Here is a 27,786-nt window from a genome sequence, read left to right on the forward strand (position 1 = left end):
GTCAACATATGTATTTTCTTGTAAGTAGAGAAGTGTTGGACAATATGGGCTTGTGCAGCTACACAACCCTTCTTTGTGTTCACCAGCCCCGGTTCTGAGCTGCAAAACAGACCAGTTCCACAGCGCTCTGATCCCTTCACGCTCACAGGGACAGCCTGAATGTTGGAGGTGTCTGCAGAGGATTTCTGGGTTCTCAATGTGCTTCAGACATTCAGAGCTCAACTCAATATTGGTTTTCTTTACTGTTTTGTATTAACAGTATGACTATATCATATCAACAATCTAACCTGGTTCATAATCCCTGCAAGTATTGTTTCACAACAAGAATAACATACTGTACGTTTGGAAAACAGAATCGGCAACAAACACACACCAGTGGACACCCACTCAAAGCACTTTACAGGTAATGGGGATCCCCTCCACCACCACTATTGTGCAGCCCCACCTGGATGAGCAACAGCAGCCATAGTGCGCCAGAATGCTCCCTACACACCAGAGGACAGCAGAGTGATAAAGAGGGAGATTATTAGGAAGCCATGATTGGTAAGAGCCAGTGGGAAATTTGGCTAGGACGTCAGGGTTACACCCCTACTCTTTTTTGAGAAACTCCCTGGGATTTATAATAACAGAGAACCAGGACAGCATCTTTTTACAGAATAGTGTCCCCATCATTAGGAACGGCATTAGGAACCACACAGACCACAGGGTAAATGCCCCCTACTGGACACACTGGCACCCCTTCCAGCAGGGGAAGTTTTTCCCAGGAATCTCCCATCCAGGTACTGACTAGACTCATACCTGCTGAGCTTCAGGGGCCTGGTAGTTGTGAGTTGCAGGGTGATATGGCTGCTCGCATAAAGTTTTTTGTGTTTAAAAATTTAATGAGTGACCAATAATAACGGTAAGTAAGCCAACATAGGTATTATGTCTGAGTGTCAAGTCATCGTAAATATATTGTTCAATGTTTAAAGAGTAGGTAAAAAAAACCACGAACAGTACATGTTTGTACAGTTTCACGTGTTCTGTCTTTTGTGTACATGAAGTAGAGCACAGTGTCAGTGAGCAATACTGGGGTAAATGCGTGTTTGTCACAATTTCTGTGACAAGTAGAAATGACCCGGCTTTTCAAACGTACAGTATGTTATTCTTGTTGTGAAACAATACCTGCAGGGATTATGAACCAGGTTAGATTGTGCTCGAGTGATACTGTTAATACAAAACAGTAAAGAAAACCAATATTAAGTTGACCTCTGTATATCTGAAGCACATTGAGAACCCAGAAATCCTCTGCAGACTCCTCCCACATTCAGGCTGTCCCTGTGAGTGTTAAGGAATCAGAGCCCAGTGGAGCTGGTCTGTTCTACAGCACCAGACTTGACAAGACCAATTTCAGACCTGTACCCATTGAGAGAGACAAAGTGACAGCGATCAGTGAGGTAAGATTTAAACCAATTGAGGGCAGTGTCAGAGACTCCAAACACAGTCTCGAGACGAGAAAATAAGATGTTATGGTCAACAGTGTCAAAGGCAGCACTGAGATCAATAAGGATGAGTATGGAAAGAGAACCAGAATCAGAAGCTATTAGGAGATCGTTGGTGACTTTGACCAGGGCAGTTTCTGTGCTGTGAAGTTGACAGAAGCCAGATTGGAGGGGTTCGAAAAGGTTGTTTGTCATGAGGTGGTTATGTAACTGAAGTGTGACAGCACGTTCTTGAATTTTAGAGAGAAAGGGTAAGTTGGAGATGGGGCGAAAGTTGTTTAGATTGTCAAGAGCCATGTTAGGCTTCTTTGGCACGGAGGTAATAGCAGCAGTTTTGAGGACCATTGGTACAATGCCGGTGCTCAAGGATTCATGTATAATATTGAGGACAATGAGACAGAGAGAAGAGAAACAGGACTGGAATAAAGTGGTGGGAATGGGATCTAAAATAGATGTGGTGGGTTTCATGCGCGTAACTAGTTTGTTTAGGGATGCTGAGTCAAGAAGAGAGAAGCTGGAGAGACAGGAACCAGAGAAGTTGGATGAGGAGGGAGGAGGTATGGAAATTATATCCGTAGTGGAGAGAATGTGATGCCGGATGTTGTCAATCTTAGAACTAAAGAAATCTAAGAATGTGTTGCAAAGTTGTGATGTGGTAGGGCAGTTTGGCTTGAGCAGTCTGTTGATGGTGGAGAAAAGATGTCTGGGGTTGTTTTGGTGTTTTTCAATGATGTGAGAGAAGTAGGTGGATCTAGCAGACTCTATAGTAACCTTATAATCAGATAAGTAATCTCTCCAGGCCTGATAATGTACATTTAGGCCAGAAAGACGTCACCTATGCTCAAGTTTGCGAGAGGCTGCCTTCGTGAATCGCAGATGGTCATTGTACCAGGGGGCAGGGTGAGAGAAGGAGATGGTTCGAGTTTTTAAAGGAGCAAAGGTGTCGAGGGTAGATAAAAGAGCATTGTCAAGTAACTGTATTTTGTCCTCTAGAGGGTCAGAGGAAGAGAAACAGGATAAGGAGGACAGAACAGAATTTGGAAACCTTGGGTGATCAATTGATCGCCAGTTGTGGAAATTTACAGAGCGTGAGGGGGAAGTGTTAGAAACAGGTAATTCCAGATTGAAGAGAATGGCTAAGTGGTCAGAGAGGCCTAGATCAAGGGGAGAGCAGTGGGAGACAAAGGAGTCATTTGCAATAATTAGATCTAAGGTGTGTCCTTTGTTATGTGTAGGGGTACAAACAAACTGAGTAAGGTCAAAGCATCCCAAAAGAGAAAGGAAGTCTTTAGCCAGACTGAAAGGGGTTGAATCAATGTGTATATTAAAGTCCCCTAGAATAAGGATCCTTTTAAATTTAAGGGATAAGAATGAGAGAAAATCAGCAAACTCACCTAAGAAGACTCCACTGGGTTTGGGTGGTCTGTAAACTGTGGCAATAATAGTAGATTGGGGGATAGAAACATTTAAAACAAGACACTCAAAAGAAGAGGGAGGAGGTATAGCTATAGGACTTAGACTGTAAAAAAGGTTGTAAATAACAATGATGCCCCTGCCTCTGCCTGAAAGACGCGGAAGGTCAAACAAACCATATCCAGGAGGAACTAGTTGGTTGAACAGGAGTCCATCATTTTGTTTGTGCCATGTTTCGGTTAAACACAGAAGGTCCAGTTGTTTTTCTTTGATAATGTCACATAAAAGAAGAGCCTTGCTGTTAACGGAGCGGGTGTTGAGTAGCGCTGATCTGGCCAGTCTCGGGGATGCAGGGGGAAGCGGAGTGTGGTCCAGGTGCGCCGAAAGGCAGGGATAGAGACTCCGCAGGCAGACGAACGAAAAAAACGGCATCCTGTGCTGCGATGGATGTAGCGAGTCGGTCGTAAAATCCCAGTAAAACGTCAGTAATCGAATGTGTCTTTGACCAGGAAGTAGCAACGACACAGCTTTCCAAACGTACAGTATGTTATTCTTGTTGTGAAACAATACCTGCAGTGATTATGAACCAGGTTAGATTTTGCTCAGAGTGATACTGTTAATAAAAAACAGTATAGAAAACCAATACTGAGTTGAGCTCTGAATGTCTGAAGCACATTGAAAGCCCAGAAATCCTCTGCAGACTCCTCCCACATTCAGGCTGTCCCTGTGAGTGTAAAGGGATCAGAGCCCAATGGAGCTGGTCTGGTTACAGCTCAGAACCGGGGCTGGTGAACTCAGAGAAGAGTTGTGTAGCTGCACAGCCCCGTATTGTCCAACACTTTTCTACATACAAGAAACACATATGTTGACTCAGAGATGATAATCTTGCCAGACCTTGGCAGAATATCACTCTTATTGAGGGTTGGCTTCAAAGATAGGTTCTCAACTGTAATCTTAGAGTATAATTATTGTACTGCAAGTTTTTTTTGTAATGAGCTGCAGATTCAAATGCTGGTCTTACATCAATACTTTCAGTGCATCATATATAGAAACTGATGAAAGAGATTGAAACTGGTGAACATCCCAAAGTACAAAGAAGAAGTGTGAGGCAGCAAAGCATCTCAGACAAGTTCACAGGTGAGGTATCTCAATATCAGGCAGACTGGATTCTTAGGAGAGGCTGTATTGATAGGATGAAACAATCTGTTGGACAGGTAGGGTGAAATGAAAGAGCAGCACTGTTCTCACACACTGAGACAAGTGTCACAGTAAGAGGAGCAGAACAGTGTTTTTTGGGGAAAAACTGAGACTCTCAATTCAGTGTTCAGTGCTGCCCTCTAGTGTCAGTAATACGGCAATTACACTGAGACAAGAGTCACATCAGGAAGAAGAGCAGCAACGTTTGCCAGCTGAGACTGACTCTCAATTCAGTTTTCAGTGCTGCCCTCTGTTGACTAATAATACAGTAATCCCTGTTCAGCCTTTTACAAAGAACTAATAATTATACAGAACAGTATAAGTGTAAGCAATTATAATAATTATTAAAAGCTTTTAGACTACAGTATGCTGACATCAAATGATTTGAATTTGGATTTACACAGCAAAATGTAGGAAAAGTGCATTTTGATGGGAGAAGAAAGAATATTTCTGTGTCCGTTTGCACGGATGTGCATGTGTACAGAGACAGGGTAATGCCAAACAAAAACGTTTTGAAAAAGAAAAAGAATTCCAGGACGGCACACAACCCGTATTACAGCTTGCACATGGCTGGCGTTCCGTTTACTGTTTCCAGCGGTAACACTTAGCATCAGTCTTACTATCAAGTCAAGTGAACGTATTGCGTTCAATGTTTAAAGAGGAGGCAATGTACAACCTATATACGGGACATGTTTCTGCAGCTTCACATCAAGAAGAACATACTGAAAGTTTGGAAAGCCGTGACGTCTCTTCTCGCAGAAACGGCGAAAACGATACACGTTTAACCTGGGAATGCTTACTTACGGAAGCGCATTGCTGCCACTAAGGAAAACAAAATCCTCTATAAGGAATTTTTTCGTACAAGATAGTAATTCTCGCATACTTTATGTGATCATGCGACAGCACGATCGCCATATATTACCTCTATCGCTCCGTGCGGAGTTTTAAGCAGTGGAGCTGATTGCAGGTATAACTGTGCATAACGGAGCAATCATTGCTTTGATCTCTAAATCCCACACACCTGGTTGCGATGCTTATAATGATTCTGTTTATATTTGCTCAAAATTTCATGACTTTTTTATGACTAAACCCCAGTCGAAAGTAAATACATACAAATTCTGCAGCGCTGGACATTGACACGATCATTAAACCGAAAGTGCCAGCCAAGGTCACGGTAGCTTCTACATGCGTTCAGTGCACAACACAACAGGTTGTGTTTACTATGAAGTAATCATTGCTATCTCGTTATCTCGTAAAATGCGAGATTTTTTTTTACCCTTGGTGGCAGCAATGCGCTTCCATATTTACTGACACGGCGTTGTACTTCATGTATACAAAATACAGAACACGTGTTCCTTTAGATTGTTTTTTTTTCCAAAAGGAGTAGTGTGGAAATGTTCTGCTGTTATTTAAGTCAATGCTACTTTGCACTGGATAATATTATCTCATATTGAGGCGTCCTCGCCTGGCATCAAGGATGAAGAGCGCCTGGCTGGGCTGCGTGGCGAGGGGCAGGACAGGAGCAGTAGTAGTGGTCAGGGCGGGGACTAGGGGAGCCACTGGCCAGTGCCGCTGACCATTTTGAACGGGTGTACACCCTGGATAGGTTGAAGGGTCTCTGTAAATAGTTATCCCAGTTTTGCAGCCCCTTTTATATCTATACCCACTTACCACTCTATACCATGTACTGTACACGAAATGACCCCAGAGTGTTGTACCCTGTTCCTCTCTTTTCTCACTTTCTCTGTTGCTGGTGCGGAGCCGGACGCATGTGCTACTAATAAAGCGCTGTGGTTTTAAAAAGCCCGACTTCCTGTCTCCATCCTCGCTGACCCCGTCTCGTTACAATATACAGTACAATGCTGTATTCAGTATTTATATAGTAGGCACCATTGTTCACAAATGAACTATTGTGTGTAAAAGCAATACATGTCTCGTATATACAAGATACTTTTCTCTATAAACGCAATGCTATCTCCTATAAATGAGATATTTCATCATAATAAGCCTCCGTACGCTTCTGTGCTCCGCTGTCCGCATTTCTGTTGTATTTTATTTTGTCTTTGTGCAATCGCAATATTTTCCTGCTAATTGAACAAGAAATCCAATGACACATATTACTTTTAAAGCATATCTTTATTGCTTTATCTAAGTGCAAAACTGTAAATGTGATTGTTACTATTACAAGTGCAACATTCGGGCATTTAATGTACAACTTAAATCAGAATGCAACTTCTGACAGTTTACTTAAAAAAGCAACAGTAAACTGTAAAAAGTTCAATTACAGCTGAAGGAGAAGCAGACAGAAAAATAAAGGTTTATTTATCCCAGAACTCCCTGTGGATTGTAATTTATGTGATGTGAGTCTTAGTTGTGTATAATAAGGTACTGTATATACTGCATCTGAAATGCAAGTGAACAGACTGAAGACTCTCCTTCAATTCTCCTACCATTTCCTGCCACTGCTGGTAACTCTGCTGAGTCACTTCCAGCACAAAGAATAGCAGTTGGTTACCTCAGCTTCAAAACTACATTAATCTTAATACAGGCTGGAACAGTCATACACAATCTGAAACACTGCAATTGTTTTCCAAGAATAATAGCTTTTTTCTACCCAGTGAGTGCAGTAAAATATTTTCGCAACAGTACAGTACTGTACGTGTATTTAAAGCAGGTAAAATACTTGGTAGGATGTCTAAGTTATCATTTTACATTACTAATACCTCCATTTCCTCGGAAAGCAGAGATATTATAATTTCCACATTCAATTAAATAAAAAAAAACTTTCTGAAAGATCACATACTGTATGTATCCATAGTATTTTGAACATTGTTCTGCTTTGTTAAGCTTTGTGTTCATCTTTCACTCTTTGCCACAGTTTATCCTAGATTAGTTCCTCTGAATTCAGCACATCTCTCTTGTTTTGCTGTGATCGGTACAGACAGATTCAACAGACAGGCTTGAAGTAATCTTTTTCATAGAGATTATTCCCAAACTACCACAAGATCCATCTGTCACAAGATACTGTACAAACATTAAGTGGTGACATTCCTTAGAGAAAGCATAAAGACAATTGGAGCATAACAAGCTGACAGGAACAAGGAAAAACATTTGGTGATATCATAAAAAAGCTGCAACTTTGTATAAAATCATATACAAATATCATATACCCTAAAATCATCGTGGCTGAATTAATTTGTAGACTCCAGGGAATGTTGAAAAGGTCAAAATACATCTTTGGCCCGATTTGACTGCAATGATTAAGGATTAGATAACATGCTTACATCTTTATAATGTGTACAAAACACCAGCAAGTACCACTTTCTCAAATCAAGGAGACAACATAAACATTGGAGGTATTTCCAAAATACAGCAGCTTCAATGTAACTGTATATCTGGAATTCTGACATAAGTAAACTGCATCTTTCCAATAAAAAAACATGTAAAAACAACATGTCTAAGTAACCTAACCCCTGGAAAGTTTTTTTTTTTTGAGTTGGGTAATCACCCTGCCCCTATTCAAGAGCAATTCATCCCTCACACAGACCTCTCCAATCTTATAGTGAAAATTAAGATAGAAATGTCCAGCTCTCAGGTTATATAGCAGTATCCTATCTGGTATGTACTGTATGTTTTATAAGGTTTATACTGGCATATACTATAAGTTCTTATATATATAAGTTCACACAGATGTTCACAACTGGGTGAAGTTTAGTAGGAGAAACAACACCAGATGAGTAATAAACACTGAGTAAACAGTGTTCAGTATGAATCGTTTCACAAAGTACCTGATGCTGTAATATTTAAGAAAGAGGCTAGAATCCTAGATTCAGTGTGAGAACAAGCTAAAAAAGTAAAACTAATGCCTTACAAGCCGATCTTACAGGAGCCCAGGCAGATTAAGTTTCTTAAACCGTTTCTTATTGCTGATGTCAACATTCATCAATGCAGTAAAAACAGGAGTTTACCAACATTCATACAGCACTCAGACTAAACCTGGGTGCAATTAAAGAGCATGTCAGATGTATAAATAAAATGGTCATTTTAATGCTCAAAATTACAGGTAGGATATTGTAAATTAAATTATGTTAGTAAATTATTTGCTAGATATGATATATTATCTGTGTACTACAGATCAATAAATAAAATCCAGACTCTGACACCTGGATAATAGTTTAGTATTAATAAAAACATAGTAATTAAACTCAATAAAATGGGGAATCACAAAAGATCTACACAAATGTTAGAAGATGATCCCTAGAAAAAGGCCATTAAAATTAAGATTCAGGTGAATTAAGATTTCTGGTGGAAATTTAGACTAAATAAATCTGTAATTCTATTAATATGTCAGATTTTAACAAATATCTTTGAAAACGACCAGGTAGAGGTTTATTCCATGCTGAAAAGAAAACAGGCACAACGTTTCAGCTGTGGATCCTTCTTCTCTCACTTGAAACATGTCTTTTTTATTTTCCTTTAAGCCTGGAATAAACCTTTACCTGTTCCTTTGCAGCCCACACATGCTGTCACAGCTCCCTACTTGAACTTCTTTTGTAATTGACAGTTCCAGAAATCTTCAGTCTCGGAAAATTATATTTAATCTAGAAATTTGAATTCATTATCTGTGCATCGATACAGCACCTCGCGTTTCTCCATCTCTCATGTGTGTTGAACAGTGCAGCTGAGCTCCTCCTCCTGAGCTCCTGACTGTGGCTCAGACACCTGGGCTCTCCGAAACCACTGCGCTGTGCGCCCGGCTGGCTCTCTGCCACATCAGGCAAATCTCCCCGGCCGCGGTCCGCTGCCCCGCCGTCCCCGGGCTATTTCTGGCTGTGAAACTGGAAGACGGGGAGGAGAAAGCGAAACCGCTGCCGAGAGGATTTGCATAGCGAGATGCGCAGGTGTCCCAGCGTGACCGACGCGCTCCCAGAATAGACCAGCTGCAGGTGTCAGAGTCTCTCAGAGAGCAGCAGGCAGCTCCAGTCTCACAAACCATCACCCGTATCCCTTCATGATAGATGAATTGCCTCTCTTTCTTCGGCACTTAGAATACTGTGCAGTTCCCTCAGAGGTTTTTAAAGACTTTAACACGATTAATATTAATATTCACACTGGCCATTCACAGTACAGCATGGTAATTAAAATAATTAAGATGAAACCCCCCAAAAATCCTCACAAACATTAAAGGCTGATCCCTAGGAAAAGGCCAGTGCTCACACACTGCAAATTAAGATTGATGGTAGGTACTGACGGGTTTGGATTTGTCTGTTGTAGATTCAGCACAGGTAGTGTCAAAGAGACAGTAGCTGGGTCCTGGAAAGAGAGAGACAGTTTATTAGAAGACTCTGTTAAATTGTACTTATGATAATGATAGCAGGGATAGTGTGGCCTGGCAGCACTGGGGTCCTGGGTTCAATTCTGGACGTGGGGTGCTGTCTGTGTGGAGTCTGTATATTCTCTTAGTGGTTTCTCTGGGTGCTCTGTTTTCCTGCCACAGTTCAAATACATACTGTCAGGTTAATTGGCTTATGGGAGATTGGCCCTGGTGTGAGTGTGTCTGTGTCTGTGTTTTGTGTGTCTGTGTTTAAGTTATGGTAGTGAGTAAATGATATCATAGATTCAGTCCAGCTCTTCAGGGCCCAGCCTGAACTCCAAAAGGTGCCTTCACCTGTTGAGCCCTTTCTGTCAGACTGTCTGTAAGAGAAAGCTACAAGTACAAGTTAGAGGATGATCGTCTGCCCATTCTTACCACACATTTGCAAGTAGCTCCTTTAGATCTGCAGATTTTTTAAAATCTAATCACTAATCATTGAATTAATTAGGAACACCTTTTATTTGGTTTGTTGTTTATGTGCTTTGAAGTGACTAGACATTTAAGCGGAGAACTTGAATTAAAAAACAATAACAGTGTCCAGTAGAGTTTAGTGAAAATGCACCTTGAAGCTTAAAATGGACCAGAGACCAAAACACCTCATGGCTTCAAAGGAAAGAAGGAACAAAGACACCTTTTTCTGAAATCTGAGTGAAATGCAACAGAACTCACGATGGTCAAGGCACAAAACATTCACAGCACTGCAAAATTCACTATTCAGGTCTCCTTTCTTTATATATATGGATTGGTAACTGACTAACAGGGAACATAATGTTGTAGTGGTTTGATGGGTTTACTGAGACAATTATTAATTGTAACAGTAATCACGAGGTTGTTCGTTGTAGCTTTTAGAAAATCAATCGTCAGAACAACTAACAACGCACACACACGGGTTCAATACACAAGAAACATTTATTAATATAAATTGTGCACCAAAGATATACTAGTCTGCCTGGATACGAGCGGCAGACCTTACTGTGAGGGTTATCAATATACAAGGTATATAATCTCGAAGAGATGCAAACACAAAGAGATACACAACAGAGAATATATGTCAATATATATCGTTCAGTTACCAAATCGCTAATCAGTGTTATTACCCACTGTTACTCTAAACTCGGAAGTAAATACATTACTCATGAATTAAATTGATAACAACTTGTGTTGAGGTACAATTGAATTCTCGAGACGCAATGTAGAACATGGGGTTTACTTATCCACTGTGCATGGATTTGGAATCTCCCGGCACGAACACCAAACCAGCTGACAGGCTCTGTTGCAGCCTCTGTTGCAGCGGTTGTCCAATGGGCATTGTGTCGGCGTCCTCTGGCTACCGGCCAACCAGTCAAGGTGCAGCTCGGAGTAGGACGGGCGGAGGAATCTGACTGCGGCGCGCAGGGCAGTCGTTGCTCCGAGGGGATCTACCAGCAGTCCGGCTGGCTAGTAGAAAGTCTCTATGCACAGAGTGTGACCGCGAGTCCTCACAAGTCACTCTTTTGCCTGGGAAGCAGCTGGTTCGTTCCCGGTCCAGCGCTGCTTCTGAATAAGCTATTCAGGTTGTCGACGAGGGTCCAACTGTAGGCTGCCGTTGATCAAGCGGAGCATTCACGTTGGTAGAATTCTGAGTACGTACGGGATCCTCGGCCTCGCGCTTAGAACAAAGTCCAAGTCATTTTGCAGACGACAGCAGTTGTCACGTGATTGTCTCTGAGGATGCGCGAAAATGGCCAAGGAGAGCCCCGATCTGAGCTTGCGCTCCCTTTTTGACTAAGACCCAGATGTGTGCTGATTGGTTGAGAGTTTGGCGGGCATTGAAGACCCACGTGGTATTACCACGCCCTGCCAGTCCCTGATTGGTTGGTCAAGATGAGATATAAGTCACTTACTCTTGACACTTAGGAATGCAGTCCAGATGTCCATTCGGCACTCCCTAGACTGATAGGCGCCAATGGATGACCATTGATCATGATAGCCAGGCTTAGCTAAGTGCATCCCCGTCTGGGAGCTTGTTCCTTATCAAAAGAAAACATCTTAAATCAGCCTGCATGAATACTTTCTCTGTGGCTGCACCACAGAGATGGAGAGTGAGATGGGGCCTCCTTTAGGACAGCATACCACACTTAATTCTGTCTTATTAACAAGCATTGCCGCTACAATATTCATAGCCTTAAGCGCATAGTGCATAATCTTAAGGGGTGCCACACTTATCTGGGCAGATGAAACTAGTGGTGTACCTCAAGGATATGTTTTTGGCCCATCATCTTCCTGTTCCATATAAACATCAGCTTCAGGTATAGTTATCAAACTAGAAAGAGAAAGTGGTTAACACAGAAACAGTTGTAAGGCAACTAAATAAGACTTTAAAGACAAAATCAGAAATTGGGAAGACACCTGGTTTGAAATTTAACATTGTTAAGTGCACAGTTACACAGGCAGGTAGGAGGAAAATGTTGTGTACATTGTGTATATTTAGCATGGATGAGTCTTGGCTGCAAGATGTTACACACAAAAGAGATCTGGTAAATTGTTCTATGTCTTCATCCAGACAATGTGGGGAATCAGTAAAGCAAACTGAACGCTAGAGTGTAGAGCAGGAAGTGTTGAATCTAATTCCAGGGAGGTTATACTCAAGGTTTACAAGGCAATTCTAAGGCTTCATTTAGAAAATTGTTTTCAGTTTTAGGCAACATATCAAAAAGGAGAATGCAGTCTGAGAAAGAGTGAAATGAAGAGCAACAATAATAAATTCTAGTTTCAGTGGATTGTCATGTACAGACAAGTTAAAGGAGCTAAATCTCATCTGACTAGAACAGAGGAAATTGAGAGATTTGTTTCAGATATACAAACTGTTATGGGTTATAGACAGATTCAACATAGGGACTTTTACACACTCAGAAGTCAAACAAGGATGAAAAGTAAGTAACTAAAATGGAAATAATACAGGATGGAAAATAAAAATTGAACTGTAACCAAACTGTTCTGGGTATCTAGAATATAACATCCTGGTGGTTGAGGCCCAAAAAAGTCCAGGCAAACTTTTAGATTCAATTTGCTACTAAACTGACAAATAAGCAAGATGAGCCAACTGGCCTCTTGTTGGACACTCCTGGGTATCTCCAGCCTCCTCAGGATCCTGCTGTCTGACTCTCCATTGAGCTGGCCTGAGGTCTCATTATAAGACCATATTCCTTATTCTGATTTATATCAGATGTGATACATGTATTCTGGTGATATATACTTACAGGGTGTGTAAATGTTACTACTAGATAAATAGATGTGAAATGCGAAGGCATGTTGCAAAATGTATACAAACTATGAAAGATTAGAAACAGGACAAGTAACGGCAGGACAAGCACAGAATTGTGTGCTGACTCTTTTTGTCACTATGCAGGAAAAACAATTGTTAATTTGAAAACACTGTGGTACTGTAGATCCTAGCATGTCAGTGCTCAGTTTGCAACTCACAGTAATGAGTTTCACAGTGTCAGTATTCAATACACATATAATATATATAATCTCTCATTCTTCCCCCTCCTCTCTGTTCAAGTCCAGATGTTGCTTCTCTTTGCTCTCCGGCTTTCAGTGCTGCTGGTTGTCCACCCCTGAGGTGGAGCCAGATCCCCATTCACACCTGTGTGTCTCCAGCCTCCTCAGGCCACTGCTGTCTCGACTCTGCATCGAGCTGACTTGCTTTCACTGAAGGTCACTGTCCCTTGTGCTGCACTACTTTTTGTCACTGAATTGTTTGATAATAACCCATGAAAGAAGATTTTTTAATCCATCCACTCTACATATCATGTTATATAATGTATATTATATATTATTATGTACTATATGATAATACTTGATATTCTCTCTCCCCAAGGATATCAGAGAGTCACCTTCTCTAATCTCCTTCAAATCCAGACTCAAAACCTTCTCCTTTAGATGAGCCTTTTCTGAACTGGTTCCATTCTTTACGCCTCTGCTCCTACTATACTTAGTACCACCATCCACGGTCTCCTCTGTATATTGTAATTGTGTTTTATCTTGTGTATTCTTTTTATTTATTGTTGTTGTCATTCTGTAAAGCGCTTTGAGAAGCCACATTTAAAGGCGCTATATAAAATAAAGTTTATTATTATTTTTAAGTTCTTTAATTTTTGGGTATCTTTGATGATGAAGATGTCAGGTAAATCAATTAAATTATTATTTTTATTGTAATAAGAAGACTCCCTGTCTTTCAGTTAAGAGCTGCCAGCTGCCTTTGGTATGGATGCTCTCTGTGCCACAGGGTCAAACTGGGGCCTTTCTCAACCCGGTGATCTTATATTCCTTTTCAGAAAATCAAACGCATACAAAAAGAGTGACACAACTCCAGATTCTGACTTCAATATTTTATTTGAACATCTAGAGCGAAACAAACAATGAAAAATGTCCTAGACTACACAAACACACACCAGTTACCAGACAAGCTCTAGTGACGGCCGGAGGCTGAGACTAACATGCGAGGCTACTGAGCTGCTGCGTGGCTCTACAGGATCTGCAGACACACTGGGGCCGAGGGGAGGGCGGCTCTTCCCCTCTTCTCCCAGGACAGCATCACGCCGCGGCGCCCGTGCACTGACTCCTGCGGATGCTGTAGGAGGCTGGCGAGTTGTCGTGGGTCACCGTGCACACGTACTCCTCCTTGGCCTCCCACTCGGCCTTGCTCAGCTTCAGGGAGCTGCTGCGGCTGAATTTCCCGTCCCTCCCCTCCTCGGCGCTGGTCAGGACCCCGCTGGTCACTTTGGAGCCGTCCACCGTCCACTCCACACTGGCCCCCTCGGGGGAGTAGCCGCTGAGCAGGCAGAGCAGTGTGGCTGAGTTGGCGGACAGCTCACTGGGGGACGGGGGGAACAGCGACACTGTGGGCTTCACGGTGGCGCCAGCTAGGAGAGAGCAAGACAGAGCAGGGAAGAGAGTCAGGACTGGTGTACAGCAGAAGACTGAGCCTCACTAACTTTGACAACACACACTGCACTTTGGGACTCCTAGAAACACCACATGCGCTTCTAAACAAAGATCAGGTTTCCTTCTACTCCTGTATCTGTAGTTTTGAAACCCAACAATTAACATCAATACATATATTTTAAAGTTACACATATCATAAATGAGAATGCTTTCAAAGAAGCCCCTTGACATCCTTAGATCAATGTGCTATTATCCTAGTGAGCAGGACAGGTCTCTGCTTGTTTGGAGCCTTTCTGAGGTTCTGATGACTCGTCACTGGAATCGTGGCGCCTGAGTTCTCTGCACCAGGTGTCCTGGACCAGCCTTGACTCCAAGCTGTGACCCAGAGCAGCCTGTTCGCCTCTGATACAGAGAGAACAGGTCTGCTGAATCATCCAGCCCAGTTTCCAATGAGTTCACTGACACTTAGACAGAGCCACCAAGTGAACTAACTCCCCATTCTACCTGCTGCTGAAATTCAGAATCAACAAATAGTGATTATTTTAGGAGGAGTGTCTGCATGAAAGACTTGAAATAAGCCAATGTAGAATCTTCTCAATTTAAAGACAACATGTATTAATATATCTGCAACACATATCACTTCACAGGATCTTATTAAACATTATACTGTAAGTGTCACTTCTCTGCGCTGTAAACTAAACTTCACTTGTGGAGGTATTTGTTAGCTGAGACTGAAAAAAGCACAGGCTGATGCTGGTCTGGACTTGAGTAGTGCTGGAATAATTTTCATTTGTTACAACTTGTGACAAGAATTGTGTAAACATAACATACTTGCAATGTATACGCACTTTAAGATGATTTTTAAAGTGTCTATGTCAATTGAAGTTTAATACTATAGTTAGGCATTACTAAAAAAAAACAACTGTGCTGGGTCTGTCATCGGTGTTCCACTTCATGCTCTACTGAGCAGCTCAAGAAACAGCTGCAACAAAACCTGAAGATTTAAGTTCAAATACTTTCCCAAGGTTCATGAGATAACTTCAAAGTTTTTGATCCTGTGCTGATCTGTATATTAGAAGTAATCAATTTCTATATTTATAAAAATAATTTATAAAAGACTTACCAGCAGTTTGTCCGTGATTAAGTTTTCAAAAAATATGAATATACTGTAGGGCTTTATACTTATATCAACATCATTATTATTTTAATTACTACTATAACAAAGATGATTAATCAACTGAAATTAATTTTATTTAATATTGAAAATAATAATGATGATTTGTAAATTCCAACTATATTCTGGTGTTACTAGAAGTAGTAGACATCAAATTTTGAGAATTTCTTTCTTTAAATCATGTCTCTGTCTAAGGAGAAAGCAGCAGTATCTTTAGAAAACCATACTTCTCAACTGGGGATAATTTTAAAATGCCAACTAACCTCACCCTCAACAGTGACAGCAGCCCCTTGTTCGGTTAGATTCTGTTGCCTACAGATCAGTATTGAAAAAGAGCTTTACTTCTGAAGAAGCTCAAAACAGTCCAGCAATTCCTTTTAAACATATTTAAAAACTGCACTTCAGAGCCTAAAGAGGTTTTGCTTTTCTCTGTTAAGCAAATACAATAAAAGAAAAAAGAAACAGTTGTCTTCACCAGTCCTGTCAGAACGTTAAGAGAAGTGATAAAACTGCAGTCTTTATATCAAATCGCTCTGGCAATAGGAATTCAATAGAATTAGAAGCAGCAGTACTAGTGGAGTTTTGTCAGTTTGTTTTTAGAATGCATAGAAAATTAAAGTTTGTAAGTGAAGTGCCTGACCTTGACTTACTTTTAGCGACCTGGCACAAAATACAAGGATAAGAAAACAATAAAACAGATTGCAGTCACTGACACTATGAGTGGAAATATTCTTACCTGTTTGAACATCATTAAAAAAAGAACAATAGTATTTTTGAATTTATGACCACAATTAAGAGAAGAAAAGCTGGGGTTTATGTAGAGTTCAGAAGACTGGAGCAAACTGTTCCCTGAAGAACACAACTGATTGTGATTATTACAGCTGAACATGTCACATAGGACACTGATTCAAAAGTAAACAGGTTCTAAAGTATAATGTAACAGCACAGTCTGGCTCCAGGAGAAATTAAAGATTCTATACTGCTGAAATGTAAAAATTCCAGAACTTCAAAGCCTGTTGAATTGAGAGAAAGAAGAGAAGTCACTAACATTTCACCACCACCTTGGTTCCTTGTCCGAAAGTGCTCCACAGTGTTTTATTACCGTAGAGAGGCTGTACAAAAACTGTACAGCTCTCCAGTGCACTGCCTGCTCTATGATCATTTGGATTCCAAAACTTTAATATCTCAGTTTAGTTAATAGTGATATTACTGTGCTGCTTCAAAATACCTCTTTTGTAAGTGAACATGCTGAGTTTGAGTCTTTCCTCTTTTGTTTCTATAATTAAGAGCATTAATTAAACTGTACATTCACATCTCTTAACAAAGAAAGTTTGTGTGAAAGCTTATTTTCCCTGTGAAAGAATCAGCGTTAATTTCAAGATCCAGCCCAGAAGACTGGGTCACCCAAGATCGTTGAGGATCATGAGAGAGTAAAATGCCGCAGAAGAAGCTCGACTGAAGCAGCTTCTATCCTGTCAAGATTTCCCTACTCTTCCACAAATATTCTGTACTGTACATCAGTTAAGAATGACCAAGATCAGGAGGCACAAAGCACACTGGATCACAGTTAAAACATAATAATAACATTTGAAAAGACAAGAAAAGTCTCCTGAGTTGAGAGAAAGAAGAGAAGTCACTTACATTTCACCACCACCTTGGTTCCTTGCCCGAAAGTCCACCACAGTGTTTTATTACCATAGAGACGCTGTACAAAAACCTCCTGCTGCTGCAGAGAGCAGACCCTGCTCTTTAACACGCTGCCTACTGCCAATAATGCTTTTCTTTAAGCATTATAACATGTTATTTCTCTTTATCACATTTTTAAATGCACTTTATTTTCAAGGATAAACACGAGGGTTATCACTATCCTATGGATTCAAGTATGGATGAAGTGCAGGACGCTTACAGAGAGACTTTCACAGGTTTCTGTTTCACAGTTAAATGTTATCCTCATTCATATCCTTAAAGACATCATACATGTTAAATGTAGCAAATGACAATGAAAATAGAACAAAGTATTATTGAATTGATGACCACTTTTAAGAGAAGAAAAGTTGGGGTTTATTTAGAGTTCAAAAGACTGGAGCAAACTTCACTTTGAAAGGCAGCCAGCTGTTGCATTTTAGCCAAATGTCACTAAACAAGGACATCCTGCCTGAACCTGAGGCCTGAATGTAAACTGTAAATTAAAGGTATCTGGGTACAGTATATGTATAAATCAAGGTTGTTTAATTTGTCTTTGCTGAGAGAAGCATTTGTAATGTAAAATCTGTGCAGCGCAGTATATCCACCAGATGCACTGCTGAAGTTTTAGTAGATTGTGTAACACCTGGAGGTCATTTCTGATCACAGACTATTCGTGACTCACATGTGACTTATGTCTCTTTCCTCAGGATTGTGATGAAATGTATTCCAAGATGAATCCCCTTTCCAATAAAAATAATAATTCTCCAGAATGTTTTTAAAAAAACATCCAAAGACCACACATTCCAAATATGAAACATTGATTTCAGTTCCATGTAAAGGTCAGTAAAGAATGCAGTTTCCAATGTAAGTTATTCCCATGAAATACAGTCAAGAATGGACTTTGGACCAAGGGGTTTCAGGATCATTCAGTCATTTTTTGTAATATCCTTCAGGATTCATTAGAAGTTCTAAAGCAAAAGGTCACTCCGTGATTTATGGAATGTGTCCAGCATTCTTGTTGTTCTCTTAGAAACAATTTTAGCCCAGTGTCTGCTCCTGTCTTGTGTGTTGCTCACTCTGTCCAGCATGGATTGGACAGAAGCCATGTGTCAAAGACTAATTTCATTTGACACAAAGATCAAATCAAGCTGGATCTCCAAGACTCCGTGATGATGTCTCTCTTTGTATTTATCCAATGATGTGTCCGACTTCCACAAGTTAATGAGTCAGGAAATGGCCTTTAATTCATCCTCATCCTGGATAAACAAAGACATTGAATTCATGAGTATCCTCTTCTAGGATACAAGAGACAACATTGCTCTTGCCAAGTGATAAATCTCCTTGATCCTAACGATGACTTCAGTAATAAAATAAACTGCTGGTTGGATTATCAATCTGATCCATAATCCATTAAGACTCTTTCAAAAGATTCCTCCTCCATGTTATGGTCAGTGTCTTTCTGCATTTCATTCAGATCTTGCCTTGACTAGGCGTGCTCTTTGTTTCCATTTCCTATCCTAACACACCACCAACAAAACAACATTCCCCTTGTGAAGTAAGTAAGAGCCGTGAAGAACACAAGCAACCCTTGTAAGGCTGGAGTACTGAAGTGATCCTAGAAGATTCTCCCAACAGGTCCCCCTGGTTTCTGCCTGGTTTACCAATTAATATATATCTTACAGTCCTGCAGCCTTCCTGCCCAGTGCCAGTGTTTCAAGAGCACAGAAACTGTGCACATCGAATCCCTTCTTAAATTGTAAGTTCACTGGTGCTTTGCACACACAGGTGTTAACATGGGTTGTTGACTATGGCTACAGTTGAAATAACAGTAATTAAATGCACCACAGATTACAAACAGTAAAAAGCTATTCAGGCAACCTCACTATCTAAAAAAGCAAGATCACATATTAAACTGCAGAACCATTGTCTGTGAACTTCAATTGATACTGTCTGTTTTTGGAAGAGAGATTGTAAAAGGCTTGATCTTCTATTTTGTAGTTTTAGTAGATTGTCTAACACCTGGTATGTGTACATACTGTGTAGTGATGTACAAGATGTTACAACATGATGTGTTGAAAAGCTATAATTTTTCTCACATGGAAACTAATTCTTTTCTTAAAAAATGTGATCAAGATAAATATTCAGTGTTACAAAAAAAACAAAGAATGTGAAAAATCTAGATAGATTTCACAATTGTTTGTGAAAGAAGCTGTCTCCTGCTTTCTGCCTGTATCCTCAAATCCTTGTTTGGAAAAATGATGAACTCTCAAGTTTCAAGGCTAAAACTGGAAAGGTTGGGATTTAATTAATGTTCAGTTTATGAATCATACATAAGTAGTATTCCAGACAGGCTAGCCTTCTCAAGTTGGAAGAAATTGCACTGTAAAATTCTATAAACCTATTTCTTATATAGCAAAGCTGATGTTTTCTTTGCTGCTCTAAAAATATTGTCTGAAACCTCTTTCACTGCAATTTTGTGAAGACAGGTGTGTGTATTTTTCAGGGTATCTGTGAATATTGCGATGTTTTATTCATTCAGGTGCTTGTAATGACCTCATACAAAAGGAACAAAACAGTGGCTCAGATCCCTTGAGTAACATTGCAAATTGGGGTATAGTCTGGGGTCAATTCACACTAAAGAACATCAGACACAATCAAATTTCAAAAACACGTATCATTCTTTAAAACTGGCTAAAGGAAGAGCTTTTAGCACGTACATGTAAATGACAGATTCCTGATCTACTATCTACTGATCTACAGATCTACTGATCTACTATCCCAAGAGGTTAGTTATCCACTAACCTAAAATGATTTGCATTAACAGGTAGTAGCCCATACAGCAGCACACATTTGACAGTAATTAGTTTTTAATCTGCTGCTCGGAGGGTCAGTCTTCACTCTGGGATGAGCCGAGTGTGAGTGTGTGTCATAGCCAACTTTACCACAGGGCACACACACAAGAGAATATCCACAGGGAATAACACCCAAGAAGGTTTCTGGAGTGTTCAGTGAAAATTTGGCTTCACCGTCCTGGTCCTTTTGGCCAGAGGACGGGGAGGCAGGGACCCCCTGCAGAGTGAGGAGTGACCAAGGGGCAGCTGCAGAGGTAGAGATGGTGTGGAGGAGGGATGTTAAAAGATGTATGAGAGGGAGATAAGGGAATCACATACAGTATTTATACTGTTTTAGGTGAGGAAGTGACGTCAGAGGTGACTTTGAATTACTGACAGCTGAGTCTGATTGAACTTGGCTCTTGTCATCCCTCCTGAACTTTCGTTCTAAACTCCATTCATTGGCACACTGTGTACACATGATCCCCAGAAGTAGATGAATGGTGACCCTGTTTGTCTTGAAGAATAAATCATAAGTAACTCTGTCAGGTTAGCTACAGGAGTCTAATATGAGACAAAATGTTTGTCAATAATACTCAGAACATTGATGCTCATGATCCAAAAACTCTTTATTACTCTGATTGTTGTGTCACTAGCAGCAACAGACCATTTCCACACACAGAGGTGAACAAAGCTCTGAGAGGGGTCTAACACAAGCAGCTCACTGGCTCAAGACGATGGGCCACACAGGCGAGGGGATGAGAGCCTTCTGCTTCTGAATCACAGTACGGACAGGTTACAGTTAAACACCACTATCCGCAGTTCTAATCTGGGAATGAAGCTGAGAATCCGGGCTGGGCTATTCCATACACTCGTATTTCTTCAGGGGTGTTGAGAGGGGAGCCTGGGAGCTGTGGATGGCCTCACAGACCACAGTGCCCACTGAGGACCACTGGGCCTCCGACAGCATCAGGGTGCTGCTCCAGCTGTACAGGCCAGTGCCGTCCAGGAGGCCGGGGGTCCTGAAGGGGCCGTCCACTGTCCACTACAGGCTCCAGCCGGAAAGGAAGCTCCTGCTGGCCAGACCCAGCGGCATGGCTGACTTCTTCTCTGACAGCTCCCTGCTGGAGGGGGGCAGGGCTGTCAGCGAGGGCCGAGTGTCACCTGGGAGAAAAGCAACACGGAGTGAGGCTGGGGAGAAGAGGCACATCGTCTCTCAGCGCAGGGAATCAACGAGAGGTGTGGGAGAACCACACATAAAGAAATAAAGTTACATTTCACACAGGAATCAAGGGACATTTGAGCTAAAATGATCCCTCACACTTGTCCGACCTCATTTGGAATACTGAGATCCTAAAAGCATAAATAAATCAATTCAATGTGTGTAAGGAAGAGATAATTTCATCTCCAGTCTCAGATGGAGGATCTTATCATGACCAATTGGATGAGATCTTAAAAAGCTTTTTTCTGTGCTGTAACTTGCAGGGCATGTCTCAGAGAATGGGACATCCATCTTGGGTCTGATACCTCCCCAACACCTGGGGAAATAAGTCCAGGTTTGTGGTTCAGGTGCTCTCGCAAGACCTCTCAGTACAGAGGTCAGGAAGATGCACAGCAGCTTCATGGCAACGTCTGGGACAAACTTCCCCCCCAAGGGTAGCAGCCTGTACTGTCACGACTATAGTCCCCCCTCCTTAAGGGTGCTCCAGCCCTTTCACTAAAGACTTCATTCCATGCACCTGCGCCCTATTCCCTGCCCACCTTATAAGCCAGGCGCTGACGCTCTTCCGGGCTCTGCATCTGATTTCCATATCGTGCGAGTCCGGGACCAGGAAGCGCCTGGTCCCGTTAAGGTTTTAACCCCTGTTCCTTGTCCCCGTCCGCCGGTTCCGACCCGGCCTTCGTGGTTTTTAATTCCGAGTTCTGATGGATCTCCTGGTTTTGGACTTACCTTCGTGTTTTGGATTCTCTATGGATTATTCTTGGATTGTTCGCCTCGGCCACACCTCCCCCGTGCACCAGCGCACCTTGGACACGCCCCCCTGTCTTCAGCCCCGTTTTCCTGCATGACGTTTCCCCAGTGTTCCCCCACTTCGTCGGATTGTGTCGTCCGCATAGGGTCCGGAAAGAACTGTTCGTTACAGAATGCAGAGCCTACACCTGGACCCCGCGGACGGCACCCTGGCAGCCTGGATTCCATCGGTTTTTTTTTTTCTCTCCCTTTTTTTTTTTCTTAGGGCTTCGGAGCCGCCCTGAAAAGGAGGGGCGTACTGTCACGACTATAGTCCCCCCTCCTTAAGGGTGCTCCAGCCCTTTCACTAAAGACTTCATTCCATGCACCTGCGCCCTATTCCCTGCCCACCTTATAAGCCAGGCGCTGACGCTCTTCCGGGCTCTGCATCTGATTTCCATATCGTGCGAGTCCGGGACCAGGAAGCGCCTGGTCCCGTTAAGGTTTTAACCCCTGTTCCTTGTCCCCGTCCGCCGGTTCCGACCCGGCCTTCGTGGTTTTTAATTCCGAGTTCTGATGGATCTCCTGGTTTTGGACTTACCTTCGTGTTTTGGATTCTCTATGGATTATTCTTGGATTGTTCGCCTCGGCCACACCTCCCCCGTGCACCAGCGCACCTTGGACACGCCCCCCTGTCTTCAGCCCCGTTTTCCTGCATGACGTTTCCCCAGTGTTCCCCCACTTCGTCGGATTGTGTCGTCCGCATAGGGTCCGGAAAGAACTGTTCGTTACATGTACATTATTTCCCTCCTGAGTCTTTCCTGCTTCCAAAGCAATAGAAAATGAAACATCAATCTCCCCAGCTCTTCCACATAACAGTGTGGGATTAGGAAGGTGGGAGCCAGAAAATTCAAGATAGGCAAGAGCTTGACTTTAATCACCAGCACCTTCCCTATCAGGGTGAGGTTCCAGTCTTTCTGTTGCATGAGTTTCCATTTTGGATTGGTAGTTTGTTCTGCCAATTCATAGTTTCCAACCCGTCTCCAAAATATCTCCTCAGGACCTTAATCTCTCACATTTTCAGCTTCTTCTAGTTCTTATAAAAAAATATCACTCTTGGATTTAATTTTTGCAGAGGAAGCCAAAGAGAAGCAATCACAGCACTTCAAAGCCCTTCTGACTGACCCTGCTTTGTTACCACCTCCTGCTCTCTGTCACACAGTTGCTCACCACCAAACCACTAGAGTCCAGTCTGTGGGGGGACTCATGATTCTGCTGCTGACAGGGTTACAGATGGTGACCCAGTGAGGAATCTAACTAGGAAGATCAACTACAGGGAAGAAACAACCACACAAAGGCAACATATGTGCATACAGCAGCACTAAGTCCTTTTCCAGCAGCCCATCTAGGGCACAAGCTGCACAATTAATGTCTTTACACTGTCTGCAGTAGCACATCAGGGCCAATAATACTGTATATGTACAGTATATATGTCACCATGTACATATATGAGTTTACATACACAGATTGCTCAATAAAGCACTACAGTATATCTTCTGTACTTATCAAGACATCTTTTAATTTTAATTATTTTAAAAAGAGTGAAGAGTTGTGTCAGTGAAAATAAAGTGGTGTGAAGTTTCATATGCAGCTGTACAAAACCTGCACAAAACTGCTCTTTCCCAGCCCTCCACTGCCAATGTCTTCCTTTCAGTTCTTCTTTCTTATTCATGCTTGATTTTCTTTCTCTGCTATTAGACTAAAAGCTGTATTGATGTGCAGCATTGAAATAATTATCACTAAGACTTACAGTACATCTCAGACTGATGTCTCCAGCGCCACAACAGACATACCTGATAATATGCAACCAATATGCATGTGGTTGTGTTCTTGCATCACACATCCTTTTGAATCCATCCATCATCAGAAAGTCTCTTATTCCTGGTCCAGAGTCTAATCTGGAGGTCTACGCGCAAGGAGGGACAGCAGCTTGGATGACAGCCCATCCCAGTGCACTTTGATACCAGCAGACAGGGGCAATAACTTGCAGAGATCGATTATTCCGGCAATCAGGGCTCAGGAAGGCGGGAAGAACTAGAGGACAAGGATGAATCCTGCTTGATCAGAGTGAGAAAATCCGGGCTCCACACAGAAGGCATCCAAGGCCCGAAAAGAGCTGTGAGGACAAATTTGCAATATAGTCAGATATATATTATACTTTTAAAATAAAGAAAAATGAAAGCCAGCTCTCATCGAAAATTTCCTTAAAATTTCCAGAAAGATATGATATAAATTATATAATCTTCATTTAATATGATATGCTGAACATAGCTTTTCATAATAGACACACTTTATACGATCATTTTGCATTGTCACCTACTGTATGTTAGATCAGTTCACATTTCAACAAAAAGTGAGAAAGAATCAATCACATTCAGTGCCAACATGGTATTTCACAGATAGACGACTCAACACTGCTGCTGACAAGCTTGTGAAATCCAGCTTAATTTGTTTTAAATTACCTTTAAATTAGATTTGAAACTGTAAGTTTAATTCAGTCTGTTTTGCTTTCGGCAGAACCACAGAACGAAGGCAGAATGACAATCACAGAACGGCAGTAAAGAGATAATCACAGAAGAAGAGTGTGATTGCAATCAAAGAGCAGCAGACTGACAGTCAGTTTCAGGGCAGCAGCAGAGAGAGAAACCACACAGCCAGATGGTTGCTGCCTTCACCTGCCTCCCCTCACAGCCCTGAGCTGAAACCCTACTCATCTCCCCCAGCTCTGCCTCACAGGCTGCCTCCTGCTGCGCTGGGGGAACTGCATGAGCTTTAACAGAACGTTACACTCCAGCGCCTTTCATCCTCCCAGACTTTCACTTTTAACACCTGCAGCCTGATCTTGTGTTAGAGGGCAATCCTCCCTATTTACACAGGGGCTTCCTTTCAGCAGGTGTGTGAGGCAGCCAGGAGGGTTAGATACACCAAACACCTGGCTTCTGCACAAGAGCCCAGACATCGAAGACGAATGAGAGGAAGAGAAATGGAGATTCTTCCAGACCAAGCATAACAAACAAATGCTTTCAATTTCAGATTTTTCTAGGGTGAAAGTAAAATAAAAACGAGCTGCCACACAGTCATTATGATCCATCAGGTTGTAACAAACCCTTTCACTTCACGGCATTGTGGGTCTATAATCAACTATTCAGTCATGGTGCTGAAGCTGATCCAACTGGGTGACATCCAGCATGCATTCTTGGAAGGATCTTGACAGTTTCATCAGAGAATCATGTTGTGTCAGGGGGTGCTCTCACATCAGCCACAGGTCACAGCTCACATGGAATTTCCTGGGTCATGGTTGATTGGTAGACCTGCAGGATGCTGGTAACCACAGTCCGGGGTCGTAATACGAAACAAGTGGGGGATCACTGGGGAGGCGCTGTAGTCACGCACAAGGGCTGATCAGGAGACAGGGTGAGGTTCAGCCAAGTTTAAAGCCAGGGGTGAAGTCAAGTGACACACAGAGATCAGAGCTGAAGGGAGATCAGGGAACACAGTCAGGAGGTAAAGGCAAGAGGCTTTCTCAGGTCAGGTTATTAACACTGACGTGCACCTGGAATGGGCTGTGTAATCCTGGTCATTGTTAAGGGCTATCATAGAGTGTGCACACAGAGAGGGACCTGAAGCTCAGTTACGAATGAGGAAGGGGCTGAAGAGTGATGTGCTTTTTAGGCCAAAGTTTTAGGCTTAAGGCTGGCACTCTTCCCAAGAGGAGCACAGGTGAAAAGGCAGGGATGACACCAGCACTCCTCCCCTGCTCCAAATAAGGCTATGTTCTAGGACAGCTTTCTCCCATAGTTAGTATTGCTGTGGAAGTTGGGGAAGTCAGGTATGACAATCATGTTCAAATGATGTGCAGAAATCTGAGAATAGCTGATTGTTTTTCCTGCTCTTTAACTTTTTTATTACTGAGCTATGTAAAAACAATCCAGTCAAGCAAAGGAAAACCTAAAAAAGAGATCAAACTCCCCTTTCAATTGAAAGGAAAAAGAGTATGAAGTAAACAAAGAGATTATCATGAAAGTGAACAGCCTTACAGACAGTATTCGAAAGCAAATATTAGGAAAGAAATGAGATGAACAAAGTGTTCTGTGTTAGAAAACACTGGAATGAACAAGAATCTAGAAGCTCATTTATAACTACTAAGTATGTACAACTGAATAAATCTGGTGGGGAGTGGTAAAATAAAGAATATCCTACATACAGATGTACGAGACGAACCGAGGACGTACAGTACAGTATGTACAGTAACACAGGCTAACTTCACATTAGATTCACTCCTAATGAGATAGAGATGGATTATGAGCAAGAGTATGAGCAAGAAGGAGCCAAAATGCCAACCTGAAAAAAGCAGAAGACTCATTGTATGTGTCCTTTCTCAGTCTCCAGAAGAGTATATCACCCTGCAACTCACAACTCAGGTGTGAGCCTGGTCAGTAGCGGGAAGGGAGTCTCCTGGGAAAAACTAAAATTGCTGTTGGAAGAGATATTAAAGGGACCAGCAGGGGGCAATCACCCTGTGGTCTGTGTGGGTCCTAATGCCCTAGTATAGTGACGGGGACGCCAGACTGTAAAAAGGAGCCATTCTTTGGATGAGATGTAAAACTGCGGTCCTCAGTCTCTGTGGTCATTAGAAATCCCATGGTGTTTCTTGAAGAATGCAGGGGTGTTACCCTGGCATCCTAGTATAATTTCCTGTTGGCCTCCTAATAATCCCCATCTATAAATTGCATCACTTTGTTCTCCTTATTATTATGTATCACTCTGTGAAAGCTTCTATACTTCTGATAATAATAATCTCCTGCATTTTCCACCTGAAGTCCTGGAGTGATTTTGAAGGTAAAAACAGTTCTGGATCAGCTGTCATTAAATCAAGTTGGAAACCCGACTGGAAACTCAAATCACCCATCCCCAGCTTTAATCAGCAGTTTAGGACTGTGACCAGCCTGGAGTTGGTACCAGACTAATTTCCAGTTAATGTCCTGACTTGCGCTGCATTGGAGACTGATATCCTGTCCAGGAGACACTGACAGTGTGGCTGGAGTCTGAGTCATTGTAATCTCACCATCAGTCCTTGCAGAAACAACAGAAACAATGTGTATCAGACAGATCCCATTTTATTGTAATATATTTATTTAAGTGAAAATACAAAACAAATGTAGAGAAAGGAACAATTAATAGGTTTATTCCATGCTGAAGAGAGAAGAAAGGAAACACAATGTTTTTCACAACCGAAGAAGGCTCCACTGCAGAAACATCGTGTTTCCTTTCTTCTCTTTTCAGCATGGAATAAACCTTTAACTTGTTCCTTTGCAGCCTTCGCATGCTGACGCACCAATCTACTTGAACTAAATGTAGATAAATATTTCTTTGACTCACCATACAGTAAGTGTAGAATAAAATAATCCAGGTGACTGAAATGACTGACACCATGGCTGATGTCTTTTCCTGATTTGAAAAAAATGTCAGAGTGGTGATGAGTGATCAGATTTAAAACTGACTCCCTTTATGCAAACCACGCAGGCTTGTGGTCTAAGCAATTTGCATGTGCTGTAAGTCACCCTTTTGATTAATGATGTCAGTAAACTGTGGATTATATGAATCTGTATTTTATTGGTCCGCTCTGTCTCAGTGCATCTTCCTGCTCTCTGCTGGCAGAGTGAACTGTTCTCCACTATACAGTATATCAA

The 27,786-nt window shown here is 41.9% G+C and overlaps 1 protein-coding gene, 1 long non-coding RNA gene and 1 gene segment (V, D, J or C); all 3 read right to left on the reverse strand.

The window, feature by feature from the left end:
- The window catches only part of LOC148646745 (NACHT, LRR and PYD domains-containing protein 3-like), a 2,700,574-nt gene that overhangs the window by 177,469 nt on the left and 2,495,319 nt on the right, over positions 1–27,786 (reverse strand). The window lies entirely within an intron of this gene.
- The window catches only part of LOC148646748 (Ig lambda-3 chain C region-like), a 49,262-nt gene continuing 35,299 nt past the window's right edge, over positions 13,824–27,786 (reverse strand). Inside the window, 1 exon segment of the C gene segment in view lies at positions 13,824–14,372. Within this exon segment, the coding sequence occupies positions 14,044–14,372 (329 nt within the window).
- On the reverse strand, positions 17,606–27,577 carry LOC148646749 (uncharacterized). Of its 2 annotated transcripts, none has more exons than XR_015927514.1 (3): positions 23,890–26,403; positions 19,287–21,249; positions 17,606–19,241 (listed from the first exon to the last, which is right to left on the reverse strand). It is a non-coding gene; the product is annotated as an uncharacterized LOC148646749 (long non-coding RNA). The 2 variants fall into 2 exon arrangements; XR_015927515.1 differs by lacking the exon at positions 17,606–19,241 and adding an exon at positions 27,476–27,577 and having other exon boundaries at positions 20,697–21,249; positions 23,890–24,212.

Source organism: Lepisosteus platostomus, chromosome 16 (genome assembly GCF_059453375.1).
Source record: "Lepisosteus platostomus isolate fLepPlt1 chromosome 16, fLepPlt1.hap1, whole genome shotgun sequence".
Lineage (NCBI taxonomy): Eukaryota > Metazoa > Chordata > Actinopteri > Semionotiformes > Lepisosteidae > Lepisosteus > Lepisosteus platostomus.